The sequence below is a fragment of the Cyprinodon variegatus genome, unplaced genomic scaffold (assembly GCF_000732505.1).
Source record: "Cyprinodon variegatus isolate N-32 unplaced genomic scaffold, C_variegatus-1.0 Scaffold916, whole genome shotgun sequence".
Classification (NCBI taxonomy): domain Eukaryota; kingdom Metazoa; phylum Chordata; class Actinopteri; order Cyprinodontiformes; family Cyprinodontidae; genus Cyprinodon; species Cyprinodon variegatus.
Window position 1 is genome coordinate 201,070 of NW_015151369.1, and position 20,582 is coordinate 221,651.

The 20,582-nt window shown below is 36.0% G+C and overlaps 2 protein-coding genes across 2 annotated transcripts in view; both read left to right on the forward strand.

Moving 5' to 3' along the window:
• creg2 (cellular repressor of E1A stimulated genes 2) overlaps positions 1-899 on the forward strand; it is a 5,235-nt gene extending 4,336 nt beyond the window's left edge. The window contains exons 3-4 of the mRNA XM_015398167.1: positions 245-358; positions 440-899. Of these exons, the coding sequence (XP_015253653.1) occupies positions 245-358; positions 440-581 (256 nt within the window). The 3' untranslated portion in view covers positions 582-899. The remainder of the gene's footprint in view (positions 1-244; positions 359-439) is intronic.
• Positions 900-1,714: 815 nt separating this feature from the next.
• Positions 1,715-20,582, forward strand: part of mgat4a (mannosyl (alpha-1,3-)-glycoprotein beta-1,4-N-acetylglucosaminyltransferase, isozyme A) — a 47,133-nt gene continuing 28,265 nt past the window's right edge. Inside the window, exon 1 of the mRNA XM_015398185.1 lies at positions 1,715-2,652. Coding sequence (XP_015253671.1) covers positions 2,559-2,652 — 94 coding nt within the window. The 5' untranslated portion in view covers positions 1,715-2,558. The remainder of the gene's footprint in view (positions 2,653-20,582) is intronic.

The window sequence follows — 20,582 nt, forward strand, 5'->3', positions numbered from 1 at the left end:
TATATATATATATATATATATATATATATATATATATATATATATATATATATATATATATAAAAAACACATAAAAACATAGTCACACATAAAAACACAGTTCTAAATCTTGTTTTAATAAAAAAATGCAATGAAACTATATGTGGTCATTCTAATTAAGGCATTAAAAAGTAATTTTTATGTTGAAAAATATACTGTATATGATTCATTGTAATAACTCTGTCATATTCTGCTGCATCTTAAGGCAAATGGTGTATGATCCAGAGGACCCCAGATGTGCTCGACTCACCCTGACAGGCAAAATGGTGGAGGTGGCCCCAGAGGAGCTTGCTTTTGCTAAGGAGGCAATGTTCTCAAGGTCCCAGAGCTATAAGCAGCTGTATTGTGCCAACAGTACATTTGATAAGCGTAGGCTCACTTGTTGCTTTGTTTTAAACAGACATCCCGTCATGGCAAAGTGGCCGGTGGGACACAAGTGGTTCTTCATGAAGATGGATTTGATTCAGGTCTGGCTTCAGGACTGGATTGGGGGGGTATCAATCATCCCACTGGAGGACTACTTCAAAGCTTCGCCCTTCTGAGATCCCACCTCGCCTTACTTCACAGCAAAATGCATATCAGTTCTGCTGTGTGAGCTACAGTTATCACTTGGCACTGTCTGATAGCCAAGCAGGGGACTGCTGAGACTATGATTACAGTGTGAACTTTATGCATTTCTTTTCAGACTTCTGCTGCTGCAATAGGTAAATAATGGCCACATGTTTGCTCTCAATTATTGGATTCAAAAGCTTCATATGTGAATGTATGTATAGTGTTATGTACATGTATTCAAGTATTTCATGGGTTTGGTCTTTCAAACTTCTTTTTAAAATAAAGTAAAATATTCCATTAAGTCATTATTAATCTTGATTTTAACCATGGAGGTTGATAAAAACTATTTTATATTTACATTAACTTTCCAATAAATTGATCAAATTGATATTTTTAATTTGAAACATTCACACCTAAAATTCAGTTTGAAATGGAGGACGAATCCTGCCATAATTAAAAATGCATACAGAAATAAATAAATGCTCCAAAAATAGCATAAAAGCATACAATTAATTGCACCCCAAAAATACAATAAACAAATGTAGGTAAAAATTAAATTATACAGTGAGACATAAATGTATCTCTTTTATTTAGCTTTTTTGTTTTTTTCTCCTTTGTAATAATTGCCTTATTTATCGTCCATTATATTTTTCAACTTTATTTATTTATTACCTATTTCTTTAAACATTTATTTATGTGCATGTTATATTTCCAATACACAGCATTGTTTTCAAAAACAGTTACTAAACCTCATTTGCATAATGAGGCAGAAATGTAAATATGACAGGTAGAGATAAACAGCGTTAAAGAAATAAATAGGGTAAAAAAAAAAATACAAAGGAAGAATAAACCAGATAAAAATATAACATGCACATAAATACTTTCTGAAATTAGTAATAAATAAACAAAGCTGAAGAATATAATGGACAATAAATAAATAAGGGAAGCTAATTAAACCTTCCTACATTTATTTGTTTATTGTATTAATTGTGTGCGTATTTATTTTTGGAGCATTTATTTATTTATGTATTTAATTTTAATTATGGCAGGATTGGTCCACCACAGTTTGAACAGTCGGGGCTTTATTTTGAAACTTCCCACCGGAAGACGTCCTGTAAAACGTCAGTCGTGACAGGTGGTCCCGTTAGTTACCAGAAACACGATACGCCTGGGCTTCTTATAAAGTGTAAAAAATAACAGGATTTCCGTTCGTTTCCGTGTTTATGTTGACAGAAATGGGAGGCGTAGAACGAGCAGCCAAAGACCAACAAAGAGAAATAAAGCAAGTTCCGTTGTGAAACCTTAGTTTGGTGACTGCAGGTTGACCGACGCTGCCTGAACCAGCCAGAGGAGTTTATTAGCCCACTTTATGTTAGCTTGGTAGCTAACTAGCCAAACTGAACACTACGGTGGGCTGGATCTGTCCTAACCGGTAATACTTGGTGGCTTGTTGACATTTCCCAGGAGAGGCAGCAACACGTAGCTCTCTATTGTTAAACCCTCCTTTCTCTGTCGGCGGTTGCAGCGGAATCAACGTGATTTGAGGCGTAGCCTCGCGCTCAGCGTCAGAGAGCCAGCAGCCTATCCCGGAGGATCCGCCGTCAAACACTTGAAATGCTTTCTACTTGGAACTTGTAGCCAGGGCGCCTGTAAATACCAACCGAGGCGATCATGTAAGCTGTCTTCTCGTGATATATCGGATTGGAAAGGTATAAGAAGAGCACATTTCAGCTCATCAAAGAAAAAAACGACCCGTGAAAAACGCATAGAGCCCAAGGTTAGATCCGAGAGCTGGTCTTTCTCTCTCAGCTGAGAAGCGGAGCGTTTCATGGTTTGAAACGTCTGTGCGTCTAAATCCTTCTCAACATCCTGAGGGCAACAAGAGACGGACGGAAGGAGAGGAAGCGGAGGGAGGCAGGCAGCAGGAGCCCCGACAATCAGCCGAGGAGAGGCATCGCTGAAATGAGATGAGGCTCAGAAATGGAACTGTGGCCACTGCGTTAATATTCTTCACATCCTTCCTCAGCCTGTCCTGGTACACAGCATGGCAGAACGGCAAAGGTAGGTTCCATACAGCTTACATCATGGGACGATTCAAAATAAAAAAATAAAATCATACTTGGAGGGCCCCTCCAATAGGACTTCCTGACTGAGCCCAGCAGATACCAAGTTTAGGTTCAATGTGTCTCAGAACAGTAGATAATCATAAGGTTCTAAAGCATTAGGTATTTACTTCCGCTTATTTGGTTTTATTAGCATCTTTTCCCCACATAGGAAAGCACTGATCAGTTTTTTCCTGGCCAGGTTTATGAATATCCATAAGGCTCAACTTAAAAGTAAAACATGTGCCGTAGTTGTCTTTCACTGAATGAAGTAGGTTTCATAGGTACGGAAGAGGATTAGGGCCACTGAAAAAATAAAAAAAGTGAACTGATTTTTAAATGTTATTTCAAAAGTAAGAATTCTGATTTAATCTCAAAATTCTGGATTTAATCTCAAAATTCTGACTTTAATCCATACATTCTGACTTTAATCCCAGAATTCTCTCTTATTTCTGACAATTCTGTGATCTCAGAATTCTGATTTTTTTCCCCTCACAATTCTGACTTTTTTTCTCACAATTCTGACTTTTTTCTAACAATTCTGACCTTGATCTCAGAATTCTGCCTTCAATCTCAGAATTCTGCCTTTAATCTCACAATTCTGACTTTAATCTTACAATTATGAATTGTTTTTCCTCACAATTCTGACTGTGATCTCAGAATTCTGATTTTCTTTCTCATAATTCTGACTTTTTTTCTTAAAATACTGACTTTTTTTCTCACAATTCTGACTTTGATCTCAGAATTCTGCCTTTAATCTCACAATTCTGACTTGTTTTTCCTCACAATTCTGACTGCGATCTCATAATTCTGATTTTTTTTTCTCACAATTCTTTTTTTCCTCACAATTCTGACTTGTTTTTCTCACAATTCTGACTGTGATCTCAGAATTCTGATTTTTTTTCTCACAATTCTTTTTTTCTCACAATTTTGACTTGTTTTTCTCACAATTTTGACTTGTTTTTCTCACAATTCTGACTTGTTTTTCTCACAATTCTGACTTGTTTTTCTCACAATTCTGACTTGTTTTTCTCACAATTTTGACTTTAATCTCAGAATTCTGTTTTCTGACAGCTAACAAGCATATTAGCATCAAGCCGTAGCCGTGTATGTTTTAGAGACTAGCTGTCTTGTTTTAGTCACCTTCTGCTCTTCCATTAATGAAATGGCATCACCGGGTACCCCTCAGGGACGTAAAAAGTTGCTTAATTGCGTCATTTTCCAAACTACTCACATGTTTGTCAGTGAAGCTGAGTGCTCCCACATCTCTTCTTTCATGGTCCCCATCTACATTAAGATCCACAATTCTGACCTTAGAAAAATGAATAAGAATAACATACTAGTGAAGAGTTAATAGATACTCAATTAAATACTGTACTGTTAATTGTTTTAACAATAAAAACAACCGTGGACCTGGAAAATAAATAACCAGTAATGGATATCTGAAAATAGCAGCAACATCAGAGATGTGTAAAATGACAGCTGCATGTTATTTATGTATGCAAACATGCCATAAAGTGATGGACTGATCAAGTAATCCTTTATTATACATGAAAGCATTTGTACTAAACCTTAACCTGATATTCGTCGCATATAAGCTTCAGTTTTCGTCCAACCTATTAGTTCTGGTTCTCAAGTCTAACTCTTTTGCCTTTAGGGTCTCCTTAGATCAAAACTATGAGGGTGTAGATGCCACCAAGGCCACTTTAACAGTGATCAAGGTACTGTGAGGCACAACCTGTGATGTTATACAGCAGTCAGTTGATTCTCTTCCCTTTTATATTGTGTTCATATATGGTTATATTTTAGATGTAGTTTTTATGTTTGCTGGTACTATTCACACCTTTTGTTTTTATAAATATGTTATAGTTGAACACCCATTTCTCTATGTTTCATCCGTGGGTGTTCATTTCCTCCCTTGTGGGATAAAGTCTATCTTTAACAGAGGAAGGGAGACACAAGTGGCATCGGCTGCCAATAGACTCATTAAATTTGTTTTCAAGTTCTGTTTTTTTCTCAATTTAAAGATGATAGAATCTTCTTTTAATTTTTTGTTCTGTGACCCTTTTGTTATTTATAGTATCTTGAAACCCCACAATTGTTTATCAAAGTGGGCTCCTGATCCCAGCTTTGGGCACCTCCAATTTAAAGATTGTGTATTTAATATTTGGTTATCAAGATAAGAGTTTTACAACTCAACGTTTAATTGAAATTTGGAAAAGAGTTTATGTGAATGGTTGTAGAAGCCCTCAAAAAGCATAAAAAATGCAATTTCCTCCACTGATGAAACCAAAGCAAATTTCCGCATATTACTGTTTGATGATGAACATGCTAAGATCAAATACTCAACTTGATTTCTGTTTTGAATTTGACTAGTCTTTGTAATACGGAAGGGTTATAATAAATACATTAAGGTTTATTATTTATTTCTTATCTCAGTGTTTCTTTCCTGTCTGCTATTATTATCAGCTCATCTGGGTCTGTGTATTCCGACTACCGTGTCAAAGATGTATTTGGGTTTGACAGTTTCAAGAGGAGGCCTGGTTTACGCCCCGGCTGACACCAAGCTGGCCTGGGATCAGCTGAATGTTGTAAGATGGCAGGTGCTGTTGTTTCTCTAGATTCATTAGGTCTGTATGCAATAGCTCAGAATTTACAGGGAACATCTCACCTCATGCAAAGGTGCTCTCTACTCATCTCTACTCGCAGTCTACTGGTTTTCAGTTTTGTTGATCATTTACATGTGAGCATGTAAATAACTGTTATTTCCTGCCAAAATGTGGGTATGGAAGAAAAAAAAACATATTTCCATCACATTTTCTAAAGTCTTTTTGCCCCCTTCTGTGTCCTGCTTTGGTGCGATTCGAGCCCTTTGTGTATTGTTATATGAATGCCGTGATGTGGTGTGAGCTATTGCAAAACAAATCAACCTAGCACTATTAATAAAGTCAGCTTGAATCTGCGACCCTACTGAATCTGAATTTCGGTTGTTCATTGGGGAGGAATTTAACCCCAGCATGTGGAGCTGTTAAGGAACTTAGTGTTTCGTTATCAGCAAAGTGCAAATAATGGTGGCTTTTAGATAAATTACAAGCCCAGGCTTCATGTTGTTGTTTCTCTGAAGCTTATCAGTTTGATGGCATCATTTCTATTAAAGGCAGTCCCAGTGAGCAGTGCCTGAAAGCAGCAGAAAACTCTCTCTTGTTATTTAGGAGTGCATGCACAATAAGCAGGAGATTATCCTGTCTGCTCTTTTTGTAGGTCCTGTTGATAAAATATATTGCGTCAATAGCATTAGGAGTGGGCGCAGTTGTCTTGCAAGGCCTGTTTGTTCCAAGAATCTAATGCTGACTAATTTTAGATTTAATTTGAAACGAGGATGACTAACCTTAACAGACTGGAAGAGTGGCTCCTGATGTAGCTGCTCTTTTACTTTATATGTTGCTGCTTGCACACAAAGAATACCTGTACTTACAGAACTTGTTGCTCACAGATTGTATAAGTTGAAGGACCTCCGGTAACGATTTAACATACCTTAAAGATGGAAGGCAGTAAATTGGACGAAAAAAGCCTTCCAGAGAAGTACTGCTTCTGCTTTCAAAAAGTACAGTGTGCCTGAGTTGCTGTGGCTGAGATGTGGTTCACTTGATCTAGCGCAGTGATGGCAGCTGGTGGTGTCACACTTTTCAACTGATCTGCAGATTATCATCAACTTTATTTATTAAGCACTTTAATTCTAGCTAAAGCGGAATCAAAGTGCTGTAAGTCAAAATAAAACAATGAAAAACAAGAAAACATTACAATGAGGTATTAAAACTAACAAAAGTAGAATAAAAAAAACAATAAAATAAGACAAGGCAGTAAAACAGATAAAATCGATAATGATAAATGATAAAAATATGCAAAAAGTACAGAAATATTCCTGCAGTTTATGAAGCAAATAGAGATTTATTTAATTTGATGATATGTTATAGTGTTGCAGTGCCGGATTGTGAGGCGTTAAAGTGCAACACTGAGGCTATGTCAAACATGTGGTCATTTTTTTTTGTCTCAGAATTTTTAATTCTCACCACAGTAAAGAAAGGAAAAATCTTCACATGTATACACACACACACACACCCACATACTTTATAGTATCACTAATGTTCTTTAGATGAGACAGTTGACACAGACTTGACAGCTTCCTTTTTATCTGCTTCTTCTTGATGTAAAGATTTTCAATTAAGGTTGATTTTAATAGTTAAAACTGGGAGTATTTCTTTACTTGTTAACAGTCCCACAAGGATATTACAAAGGTTGTTAAAAATATCAGTACTTTGATTTACTTTTTACTTTTAGCTCGAAGTATTGATCCTCAACCCGTGTATCTGGATACAATACTAATTTAGCATGGTATTGATACCAAAGACAAGCGCTGTTAGCATATTTCTGCTTATAAATTTTAGATTTCTAGATTATTAATACATTATAGATGAATATCTGAGATATGTATTGATTTTGTATTAATTCTATTAGTTAACTGTTATTCTGGTGAGAAAGTGTGTTTCATGTTTAGATTGAAAGAGGTGGGGTTTATTTTTTTGTAATGAAAAAATAATTTTTTATGCCTTTAATTATTAGTAATTTTTTATCCCCATGGATTCAAAAATCGAGATTGAAATGTAAAGTTTGTGACCATCCTAGATATTAGACCATGCTACTAAATGTGAGTAAACCATAAATGATAGTAGGGCTGAAACAATGAATCGGATCAATGGTGATTAATCGATTATTGAAATAATTGTCTGCTAATTTAGTAATCGATAAATGGTTAAATGGAGTATATAGACTCTGAAACATGCCTTTTGCTGACAGAGCGGCCACTTAGAACAGCAATTATACCAACATTGTAAAAAAAAAAAAAATATATATATATATAAACATTTAGCATTTAAGATTAAAAAAGAAAACGTTCTCACCTGTCAATATGGTTTATCCAAGTGGAAAAGTTTTAATTTCACCTGGTTGCAGAAAGGCTTCTTTAAGTTACCTTTTAATATCTGATTATTAGTCTATAAATCAAAAATATAATCAACAGATTAATCGATTTGCATAATGACAGTTAGTTGCAGCCCTAAATAATGACATGATGGAACGTCACTGTCCCTTTAAATTCTCTGCTTAGAACCTTGCTGACAGAAATATGCTTCTATCCATAAAATCCATGAATTTCTTCAAGCAGTGTGTTCTATTGGGAGATGTACATTTTTTTTTTTTTTACTACAGCCTTGAGTGTGATGATGTGCTGCTATGTTAACTGTCTCCTTTAAAAGAAAAAAAGAAAAAGAGGAAAGTAGATAAAAGAAAAATAAACTGTTATCAGGAGAGATGAAGCATAATCTTTGTTTTTCTTCTTCTGTTTTCGATTTGACTTGCAGTATTTTCTTTGCTGGGCTCTACTAGCCTTAGTTTTGGAGTCCTGCTTGACCCTAATGGAGGTTACAGATCACAAAATATTTAGCACTGTCTTCGTGGCCGCCTGCATAGTGGAGCAAACTGATTACATTTTTAGGCTTTGCTTTGAAAGCTGAAACAGTTTAAAACTAATATATTTGTCAGCATTCCTATCAGGAATGAAGCAATAGATTCCAAGCAGCTCAGTCAGTTCTGCACAGTATTTAATTATAAAAAAAAAAACATTTGCTGTTGATTCATTATTTCATAGCTTTTAAGTGTATGCTTATTATCGATAAACTTAATTTTTATTTATATGTTTAGCTGTTTAACGTTACCTTTTGTATCTGTAATAATAAGTAGCTCTCTATTCTTTGTAATAAATGGTTTCTGTTCTTGACTACGCCCAATGTGGATGTCACTCCAGCACATAATCAGTTTGAATGTAATTGTTCACAGGAAACAGATCAGAATTCACTCATGACAGGACGTGTAAGAGTACATTTCTCATTCAAATAGAGAAGAAATAATGATTGAGATTTTATATATTTTTTTCCTTTAGATGTATTTTTTTTTCACTTTTGACAGCCTGTCTTGTTTGGAGTATTTGATTGCTGTTGGAGCTTAGTCAGCTGTCCAAACATGCTTTGGTGAAGGACTCTCCAGATTGTGTACTTTTCTGTCAGGGTGTCCTTCATCTCCTTAGTGGGGAGGTATCTCACTGATTAAATCTCAAGTGGATTTTGACAGCATTTGCAAACTGAATAAGTACGTGTCCAATTGTGTTCTGCTGGAAATATACATAGAAAATAACTTTTTTCTTCTTTTAATAGGCTAAGACATGCTTATTTGGCATAATGAAGCTTTTTTCTTATCTGTGTTCAGAGGGTGTCTTTAAAGAGTAAACTGCACCCCTCCCTGTTTTTTTTTCTTCCAGTTATGGGTTTAACATTAAAGCTTACATCCTTCTTTATGCAGCTAGACATTTTGCAACAGCAAAAAGACTGTATTGATTACCACTCCTAATGACACAATATTTTTACTAGCATTGTTAAATATCCAACTCCTTTAGTCTGCAGTTTTGCCATACATATTTCCTGTTTTAGGCATAATCCTAATACGAATTGTGTTTTCCACTAGTGCCCATGCACCTTACTATACATATTGTATATAACAGGTCCAATGCTCTTGGTGAGATACAAAATATTTGCTAAAAATCTTAATTGATCAGGAGTAAATTCCCACTAACTATCTTTGCATCTAATCGGAGTAAGCAGTTCAAAAACTATAAAGTTTTTAGAAAGTCTGGATTTGTAGTGAGTGAAGATGACCCAAATAAGTACTTTTGGCTTTCACAAAAAAGTATAGCTTCACCGTTTTTATTACGAAACTCAAAGAATTGCACAAACTTTTTATCGCCATCCTTGCTCTCTTACCACAGGTTCCTTACTATAGTTCTTTTAAGTAAAGTTTAATTTTTCTGATTATACAGTCTGAAGTTCTCTGTAAGTTTATTCCACTCACAGAGTTGAATTCAACTCTTTATTTCCAAAACTGTCAAAGCGTGCAGAAAACTGCAAGTTAATAACAGTAAGTACAATCAATTTAGAGGGAAAAATGTGAGCGAAGTGAACAGTATTCTGAATAGCAGAATGGCTCTGATCCATTTTGTTTAAATGTTAGTTGGACCACAGCACTTTAAAGTAGTTTTTCACAGTTTTGACCGGTAGGTTAGTTTAAAAGAACGTTTTAGGTTTCCAGAGGATCTATGAAACTGTGGAGGTGTACTAAGCGTGTAACAAGTTAGGGATTCAAAACCACAGCAAGTTTCTACCATTTACAAAAGGTTCTTCTCAGAACAAAGGAAATATGGTGCAACAACTGTAGTCTGATCAGGTTCTATATATAACTCTTCCCCACTTAAGGCTATTCACTGACTGGTCAGCTGGTTACAGCAAGGATACAAAGATATTTCAACATTCGCTAGATAGAGGTTTTTTTTGTCACTATTATATATGTTCAGGTCCACATAAAAGATTAACAGGATAGTATTGAAGTAGATAAAAGAACACCTCAGGCTGATAGCCTGACTAGTTGACAAGCTATTAAGATGAGATAACAAATACTTTATTACCCCTTACTGGGGAAAAATGTGTGTGACAGTGGAAAAACATGGACATAAAACGTAATACTTAAACGCCCAAGACTAAAACATAAGACAAGATTCAAATGTGATGAAAGGAGTTAGCAGATAGAAACAACTACTCTCTCAGAGGAACAAATACTCTCTGTTAATAAATGAAAAAGGACCTATTTGGCAAAAAAAACAACCCCCCCCCCCAGAAATTATCAAGTTAAAAGGGAAAAAAAGAGAAAAACAGAAAGATACAAATAGCAGCTTTAAAAATGGTTGTAGAAACAAATACTTCATTTTACGTTATTAAAATACTCCTGAGGTTGATGACATAATATTCTACAGAATAGATGCTTAAAAAAACTGCTACTTTACATATTATTCATTATATTTCTCGTAGAAAATCTATATAACATTCTACACTCCTGTACAGTGATATAACTGGACAAGATATGACTGTTAGAGTATTAGACATAACTTTTACCTTTCTTTCTTCAAATCAGATAAATCATTTTAAATCAAATATACTTTATTGATCGTGAAGGAAATAATATTTTTTTTTTTTTCCAGTGAGCTGTTGTAAATGTCCATATCATCAACATCGGCATCGACAGATATTTATATGCAGTTAAGAATATAGATAAACCAAAAAGTTTTTTTTAGGGGCAGTGCAAATACCAATAATTTTTTGACATCAGAATAACTGATATGTGCTATCTTGGACTGATTCTTGGAGCCAATATTGATTTTCTGTCTCCATTTACATCATAGATTAGAGACAATGATGACAATTGTTTCACAAATCTCATTTTAAACAGACAACAAAAAAACATATATTAGCAAATTTAGCAAAACATTAACAATTGGTAGCATGGAGCTAATATGGGGCCATAAAGTTAGTTCAAAAGCTTTTTTCAAACTAAAAAATATTTTTTGAAGTTGAAAACAAAAACTGCAAAGCAAGATTTGTACCTGGGAAAAAACAAATGTTTTGAACTAATTTTCAGGTTGCTGTTATCATGTAGGGGCGGAGCTTAGATGACACGGGGTGTAGAATAATGACTGACAGTTTAGGTGCCTGCCTGGACAAAATATTCACAGGTGTTGCTGGAAATATTGTTCAGATTAAAATCCTCATGTTCTGTTTCAAAAATTATTTTCAGTATTAAACTGTTTTTTTATTTTTTATTTTCCAAATATTTTTTTTCGTTTTTCGAATCCTTTCTTTTCAGTTTAAAAAAAGATGCTTTTGAACACGATGTATGACCCAAATTTGGCTCCCTAGAAAATACAGGAGAGCAACAATGCATGCAGTCCACATGATCTCAAGGCATGGCTGGTGAATGCACTTATGCATCAGTCAACATTTGCACGTATCTGCCAATACGATAAAGAAAAAAAAAATCGTATCCTTGCTTGTAGTGCACTTGGCTCCATTTCTTCAGCTGCTGGGTCTAACTCAGAGTTACAGATATCGGATTCCATCATTGTGCATATGTTAGCAGCCATTGTCACGTGTATAAAGTGCAATTATATATAGACTGAGTTTGCTGTTGAATGCTAAAACTTCAAGTGTATCAATATGCTACATAAATACACAGCCAGATCCAAAAACAATCTAAATCTTGACAATCTTAAAATTTTAATTGTTATTCAGCCCCAATTTAAGTATGGGGATAGATTGACATAAAAATACTCAACTCTTACATATATTTAAATGCACATTTCACATCTATTTGTCTCTTAAAAAAGCAATTGACTATAAACCAGATCAAATCAAAAGAACAGACAGGTAGATATTATCTACTGCAATCACCTGCACTTCTTTACATTAGATAATGAGCTAATAATAGAACTGTTATTTGCATTAATGAATTGAACAGCACCAATTTTCACAGGTTCTAATACCAGGAGAGCTCCTGAAAAGCCCTTGAATAATTTAAAAGCCCACTGGGTTATAGTGAGGTGGTGTTTGTCCAATTTAATTTGAATGTAAAAGCCTTTCACTATATAAAGTTTTTTTTGCTGTAATATCTTCTTTATTTAACGTTGGCCTTTTAATTTGTCCTAGTCATTATTATTGTTGCAGTCCTATAAGGCAATGCTATAATGCAGTCCCATGACTACGTTTTCTGCTAAATGCTACGTTGTAGATGTTTATTTTGGCGTGGCAGCATGATGAGCTCACAGCTTACATCATCTGTCTTTGGTTCTTTTTATTGTTTCTCAGTATTAAATGCTTGTTAAATGTTAAAATGTCTCCTTAATATTAGATGTTCAGTTTTTTCATAGAGTTTAAGGCTTTCACTGTTATTTATGGATAAAAGGGATATATATATTTACATGTTTATATATTTTTTATGGATTTTTTTCAGTTTCCCTTCTTCCTTTTTATGAATGTTACTTCCTTTTACTTTCCTTGAACGTTTTCTGCTTCCTTCCTCTCTCTTTACCCTTTATCATTACATCATTGCAAACACAATAGGCCAGAAATAGCTTGTGTCATTGTAGCATAGGAGGCAAGTGAGCCAGTAGATCCTGTTTGAAAGGGTAGCTATGTAATACAGCTTGGGATAGTAAAAGATGCAGGTTGGATATGTTGTACCGTCCTGTTTGTAGTCTCTCACTGTTGGAGTGTGTTTGTGTGTCTGCATATTACGAGCGTACACAGTTTGACACGGGGCAGTTTGCCAGCCAAATCCTAAGTGGCCTGGAAGGCAAAGGAGAGTAGACGGAGTAAAGCTTAAAGATGTGAGGATCCTGAGGTGCTGTCTGTATAATGGAGAAGGAAATGCCCTGAATGCTGACAAGGCAAAGGAGCAGTGAGGTGCAGGCATATGCATTGTTCATTGTCCAAGGCAGTTTTACTCCATTTAAATGGACATGGTCAGCTTTTAGTGAGTTAACAATCATTATTGTTTGCTTCCTCGTGCTTCTGTTGACTTCCTCTGTGCCACAGTGCTCTCCATTCATTTCAAAATCTTCCCTCATTACGCCTGAACAGCACTGTCAAACAGCAGACGGTTTCCTTTCAGTCAGTTAAGATAGATTGCTGTTGTTGGGCCTCTAGTAGTTATTCTGTTTTTCACATGTGCTATTTTTCAATTGTACTTATGTGTGATTGCAAACATTATGATTGCTGTGCAGAAAAAAATATATATTTATCATTACCACTTTTTCTACTTAACAATGGCCATCTATCAGGCCTGATCCTAAATGTGAGATTAAATGTATAATTTAGTCTGGCCCTGATGAATGAGACATCGGAAGATTGTTGATGAGAACAACCCGTTGTTTTTAAAGCCATGTGTGTGCCTATTTGCCAACACTCAGACCAATGAGCGCAACTGACTATGATGTAGTAAGCGTGACAGAAAGCTGTTGGGGGAGTGTAAACAAACAGCCTGTCCGTAAAATGGCGAATACGTCCTTCTTAAAAATAAATGAGCATAGATCCTCTTCCTGCTCGCGTTTCAACAAAAACCCAAAATCGTATCCTTCCCAAACTGATTCCAAAGCTGAGACAAATGAGAACTGTTCAATAGTTGTTGCCAAATTCCTTGTTGTGCTTTCTCCAGCATCGTGCAGCTTTGTCGTCATGCCCTCAAATCAATATCACGATAAATTGGGCAGTTTTACCTCGATGACGATAAATGCACGATAAATACTCCGGCTCCTCTTTTAGAAATTAAGGCATGTGCAGGAAATTGTCTATTTATAATTTACCTATACAATAAATCACATTACATATTACTTTCAATTAGATATTTAAATCATGTACCCATTCAAGTTGAAACATTCAACAATGATTGCGGTTGGGGGTTTGGGCTCCACACTGAGCGAGTTATTTAAGAAAAATAGCAAATATTTTGAAAATATGGTTTTGATGGTTTAGTTTGCTGTTGGTGAGATGCGATTTCCATAAATTGACTCGACGTCCGACAAAATAAGTATTGAGTGATATTTAGTTGTTTTTCACCTGCTAACTACGGACATGTGCAGGCTGTGTTAATGCTGCCAATAATTTTAACAGGTTCCCATTCAATGCAGAGTTTGCACTGTAGTGTGAACTGGGGGCTACCTAAAAAATCTTGATTGAAAGTAGCAATGCCTTCTTTTTTTGAGCTTTTGTTCCTGTTAGAGTAACACATTTACCCCTAAGGTATGTGAACTTGCTTTTTTATTGTTTGTCCTTTCTTTTGGCCACAAATGTGATACACAGAGCCACTCACTGACTAGAACAAAAGCCCACTGCCAGCCAGCATTTGGCAGCGGTTCTGCAGAGCTTCACCAGTGTTAGGTTTAGCAGGGCGCTTACTTTGGTTCTTCACAGGATTTCTGGCATTATTAAAGTCCAGTTTACATGTACCAGAACTTTTTCCTTTTGGTTTATCACCTGCTTTCAAATAGAAACTAGACAAAAATAATGTTAAGTGGGTTTTTCCAAGTGTGGTTTCACTTTGAGTGCATTATTTAAATAAAAAAAATACACTTTAACACATGGTAAATAAAATAATTCTAATAATAAACATGCCAGCGCACTGTACTGCAAACACAAACCAAAGCTGTGCTTTAACACTTCTTCTTTTTCTGATGCTGCTGTGCAGTAAATATGTTTTTATATAGATTTATAAAGCTATCTTGACACAAGAAAGTAGGTTGGGGGAAATTGTTTAAGAATTAGTCATAGCTGAATTGATAGTGGTATAGTTATAAGTTGTTTGTATATCAGGAAACTGAGTAGATCAGAGTGAATTTTTTTTAAGAAGCTCAAGTGTTGGTAAAGTCAGAGTGGTGGAAACAAGATTGAATGAGACTATGTGGTGTATCACACTGCTCTCTCTCCCACATAGAAAAACAGCCGACTGTGAGATCTTATGGTGATTTCCAGCTCAGTAGACAGAGAGCATGGGGTGGAGATCGAGGTAAGACAATGAGTCCATGGTGAGGAAGTAAATTTAAACCTCTTGGTTGGATACTTGCCAACTTCTCAAATAAGATCAGCTTTTCAGAGGGTCTTTCTCTTTTTGACCGCTTAACCTTTATTTTATCAGTTAAGTGAAAGGGTTTTAAAGCCTTACAAAAAAAATGTGGTGTCTTTTCCCTGCCACCTACACAAAACCGTTGCAGGAGTATCACATGGCTACTCATGGATTGTCTTGCAATTCTTGTCAGGACAAACTAGCAAAAATCAATACTACTACTCTGTGCTCGTCTAGTATTAGTGGTGTGTGTTTGCCCGCTTGTTTTTATTTTCTGCTGTGGCGCCGCCTGCAGAAACTGACTTTCAGTATTCGGCTGAGGTAGCATTTGTTTTTTCTCCAAAATAATAGGTGGGGCAAGATTAGCATAAAGACGATGATTTATCTGATTGTGGTTTGAAAGGAAATGCGCTCTGAGGAGCATTTAGTTTTGTGAGTCAGTACAGACTAATTATAAACTTTTCAATTCTTTCTATTAACATTGCTGTCTTCCTTACCTTTTTCAGGTCTAAGTTTTCAAAAGACAATTTGAAATCATGGGGTTTTATTTTCCAAAATAATCAAATAATGAATACAGTTAAGTTGAATTACTCCCAATATGTTAATAAATCCAGCTTCTAGTTTCTAGGATTATTATTATGTGTGAAATTAATTTGAAATATACTGTACAAGAAATACATTTGCGTTAAAGGATATTAACCAGAGCAGAGTTTGCTGTGTTATAAGTAACTATAAAAAAATTTAACGTTGCCTCAGTGCATTACCTATGAGTCATTAGCGACGTTGTCTACGTTACCTTTAGACCATAGCAGATTCATCACCATCCAATACTTTGGTAGCTATTTGGATTTGTGTGTGTAATCGGGTTAAATTACCCTCCAAGCACAGTTTCTCCTTGACAGTTTACGTTGAATTATCTGCATCGCTGTTAAGATTTAGCTGAGCCTGTGTTTTAAGACACCCTAAACAAATCAGTATCCCTTTCATTTTAATGCTCCTATCCTTCCTCCACGCATGTATTAATTTCATCATAATTTGTCTTTATGCTGTTCATTATTGATAGATGATCTTTGATGTGTTGAAAAGGGAAAACGGTGCTGGATATATGACTTTTTGTTTCACCACTTGAATCTGCATGTTCTGTGCTGCATCCCTTTTACTTTGGTTCTCATACGACACAAATCCCAACTCAGCACTCATGAACTGTCTGTCAGCAGTCGGCACCTTGGCTCAGCAGGGCAGAATTTAGTGAAGGCAATGCTATCTGTTCAGGCTTAGGATGAAAAATTGTAATAAACTCTGATTAAATCTGTTGGTTGCGTTTTGATTTACTATTTTTCCTACAAAATAGCTATTTTTGTTTTTACATTAGAGAATTTTGGATTTAGTGTTATAACATTTTGTTTTATTGAAAAGATGTACTAACATAATCACCAACCTTGAAACTTCTAACTTGAAACAAATACCTGTGTGTAAAAAAAGCTTTTTTAAAGAATAATTAAGTATAAAACTGTGAGCTTGCCTTTAAAAATCCAAAGAGAATTTGATAAGGAATGTTTCCTTAATGTCTCTCAAATATGATATATATATATATATATATATATATAAAGTTATGTTTGCTTAAGCACAAGGCTAATGCTAGCATGTTAGCTTTTTATTTTTAATTTGATCCATTCAGAATGTAGCAAACTGAAATGACATCTAATAAAGGGATAAATGTTTTCAGTGAGGGATGTCAATGTCACACGTGTTAAAAGCATGTGTTGAACTCTAGTCCCTGAGAGCCGGAGTCCTGCAACTTCTAGATATTTCTATTTGAACACACCTAAATGAAACAGATGGTAACTATGAGGGCTCTGGAAAACTTTACTGCACAGTGAGACGCTAATTCAAGCATTTAAAGAGCTGAATGTGAGAGATAACTGAATTAATGGACCGGCCAGTACAGGATTAAGGCATAGATTATATGGGACTGAGCAATACAGTGAAACCACAAGGGATAACCTAAATTGACCCAAGTCCCTACAATACTACGAACTGAGGCCTTTTTGATATGCCACCAGCATTAGATTTGACCTGACGTCTAATTTTTAAATCCTCTTGCTCACTCAGAATTTGTTTAACCAAACAAGAAAGCCAGTGCAACAACGTCATGAAAATGCATATTATATCCCTCCATTAATTTCAGACAGACCTAATTAATTACCTTGTTTATTCAGACACAGATTTTGATTTTACTAACGTTTAAATGAGAACTTGACATTTATGTAATTGAAATCAATTCATTAATCAAGTGTGGATTTGTTTCTCCCTGTGTGTTACTTTGATTCAGCTTATTTGAAAGGCTAGCTGCTGAACATCCATTTACATATCTGCCCCCTCATTACTCCCACATGTCACTAACTAAAGAAATACACTGGCCAATGTACTCTAGGCAAAAATCAGCAAGAAACAGCTTTTACAGAGCCCATTTTCTAGTCATGTTAAAGCCACTTCTTTCAAAGATTTTCTGTTGAGGGTTTATATGATATAGCAGTGATGATTTTGGTGATTACATATATTCCCTTTGTTTTCCCTCTCACTGCAATCAGAGCTGCAGGTCTTTTGGGAATATCTCCTTACCACCATTGCTAAGATTGAAATGTATTTTATTGTTCTTTGGGAAATAGCTGATGCTCAGTCAGACTGAAAGTTGGGCATCTGTGTATATCAATTTTCAAGGCTTTCTACAGATTCTCAATAGTATTGGGTTTACATTGACTAAGCTATACTAGCACATGGAAATGTATTACCTAAACTAGGCCATACTAACTGTATGTTTAAGTCATTGTCCTTAATGTGAAACCGTATCTAATGTTTGGCATGTATTTGTTAGCGGCCCCTATTTCAGAATTGTCCTTTATTTAGCATGCATTTTCTCATAAACTCCCTACTGGGAGCTGGTGCCAGCGGGTTTCACTTTGGGGGCGGTGTAGGGTTGTCACAATACTAAACTTTTCAACTCGATACCGATACTAAGGAAAATATTCGATACTCAATACCATTTTTGATACCACAAGGATAAAAACAAAGACTCCAAAATTCTCCACAAATATTTTCATTAGTAAATAAAATACAATAAATAAATACAATAAAGGTTGTATGGTGTGCACAATATTAAACAAGCTTGATAAAAAACTTATACAATTAAAATTAAGTGTTCCTTCCTTGGCTATGCTTTGCACACATAACAAGGACGCTAGCCAAACCGGTTAAAAAACAAAAATAGTTCTCAGCAGCTGCACCTCTTACAAAAAAAAAGTCTGAAACTGAAAAGTGCACAGAATTATTCAATCACACAGTGTTCTGAAAGTGCATTGTCCTCTATTCTGCACTTTAGATGAATGACTGCTTAGGTGCCACTGGTGGTAGCACTGTATCAATACTTTTAAAAACGAGTATTGTATCCGGATACAACATTTCAGTATCGATACTTTTTTGAGTATCGATACTTTTGACAACCCTAGAGCGGTGTGTTAAAAAGTAGGATAGGAATGAAGAGGAAAAGGACCATCCAGGTCTAGCTTCAAAAGTCATTATCCTTGATGGTATGTGGTTGTGTTAGTGCCCATTCATTGTTTAACTGGCGCACCATTAGTTTTGTGCTTTGAAGGCTTTTTTTGGATGCTGCCATTCAAATGCATTTTTCAATAATTTCAGCAAGATGATACCAAAGTCAAATTCAGCATGCTTTGCAATGGCCTGGCTTTGTTCAAAATAACATTAGTTTGAACATTAAATATCTTTTGGTTGTTATTTACAGTCATGGCCAAAAGTTTTGAGAATGATTCAAATGTTAATATTTACAAAGTCTACTGCTTCAGTTTTTATAACGGCAATTTGCTTGTTATACTCCAGAATGTTATAAAGAGTGATCAGCGTAACAGCAATTAATTGCAAAGTCAATATTTGCCTAGAAAATTAACTTTATCCCCCAAAACACATTTCAATTTCATTGCAGCCCTGCCTTAAAAGGACCAGCTGACATAATTTCAGTGATTGCTCCATTAACACAGGTGTGGGTGGTGATGACGACAGGGCTGTAGATCAATCTGTCATGATTAATTAAGAATGACACCACTGGACACTTTAAAAAGAGGCTGGTGCTTGGCATCATTGTTTCTCTTCTGTGAACTATGGTTATCTCTAAAGAAACAAGTGCAGTCATCATTGCACTGCACAAAAATGGCCTAACAGGAAAGAGAATTGCAGCTAGAAAGATTGCACCTCAGTCAACAATCTATCGCATCATCAAGAACTTCAACGAGAGAGGTTCCATTGTTGCCAAAAAGGCTCCAGGGTTCCCAAGAAAGACCAACAAGCGCCAGGACTGTCTCTTCAGTGTTTCAGCTGCAGGATCGGGCTACCAGCAGTGCAGAGCTTGCTCAGGAATGGCAGCAGGCAGGTGTGAGTGCATCTGCACGCACTGAGAGGCGGAGACTCTTGGAGCAAGGCCTGGTCTCAAGGAGGGCAGCAAAGAAGCCACTTCACTCCAGGAAAAACATCAGGGACAGACAGATATTCTACAAAAGGTGCAGGGAGTGGACTGCTGAGGACTGGGGTAAAGTCATTTTCTCTGATGAATCCCCTTTCCGATTGTTTGGGACATCTGGAAAACAGCTTGTTCGGAGAAGACGAGATGAGCGCTACCATTATCTCATGCCAACTGTAAAGCATCCTGAAACCATTCATGTGTGGGTTTGCTTCTCAGCCAAGGGAGTCGGCTCTCTCACAGTCTTACCTAAAAACACAGCCATGAATAAAGAATGGTACCAGAATGTCCTCCTAGAGCTACTTCTCCCAACAGTCCAAGAGCAGTTTGGTGACAAACAATGCCTTTTCCAGCATGATGGAGCACCATGCCATAAAGCAAAGGTGATATCTAACTGGCTCGGGGAACAAAACTTAGGGAGTTTGGGTCCTTGGCCTGGAAACTCCCCTAATCTTAATCCCATTGAAAACCTAGGAATTCTAACAAAATCAAGCATTGATTGTGCAAGAATGGACTGCTATCAGTCAGGATTTGGTCCAGAAGTTGATTGAGAGCATGCCAGGAAGAATTGAAGAGGTCCTGAAGAAGAGGGGTCATCACTGCAAATATTGACTTGCTGCATTAACTCATTCTCTCATCAAAAGCTTTTGTTACTCATAATATGATTGTAATTGTATTTCTGTATTAGGGGTGGAACGGTTCACAAAATCCACGGTTCGGTTCACGGTTTCGTGGTCACGGTTTTCGGTTCGGTTCGGTATATGTTGATTGTTAGTCTGACATGTTGGTCATTTTAGTGTTAGCATAAA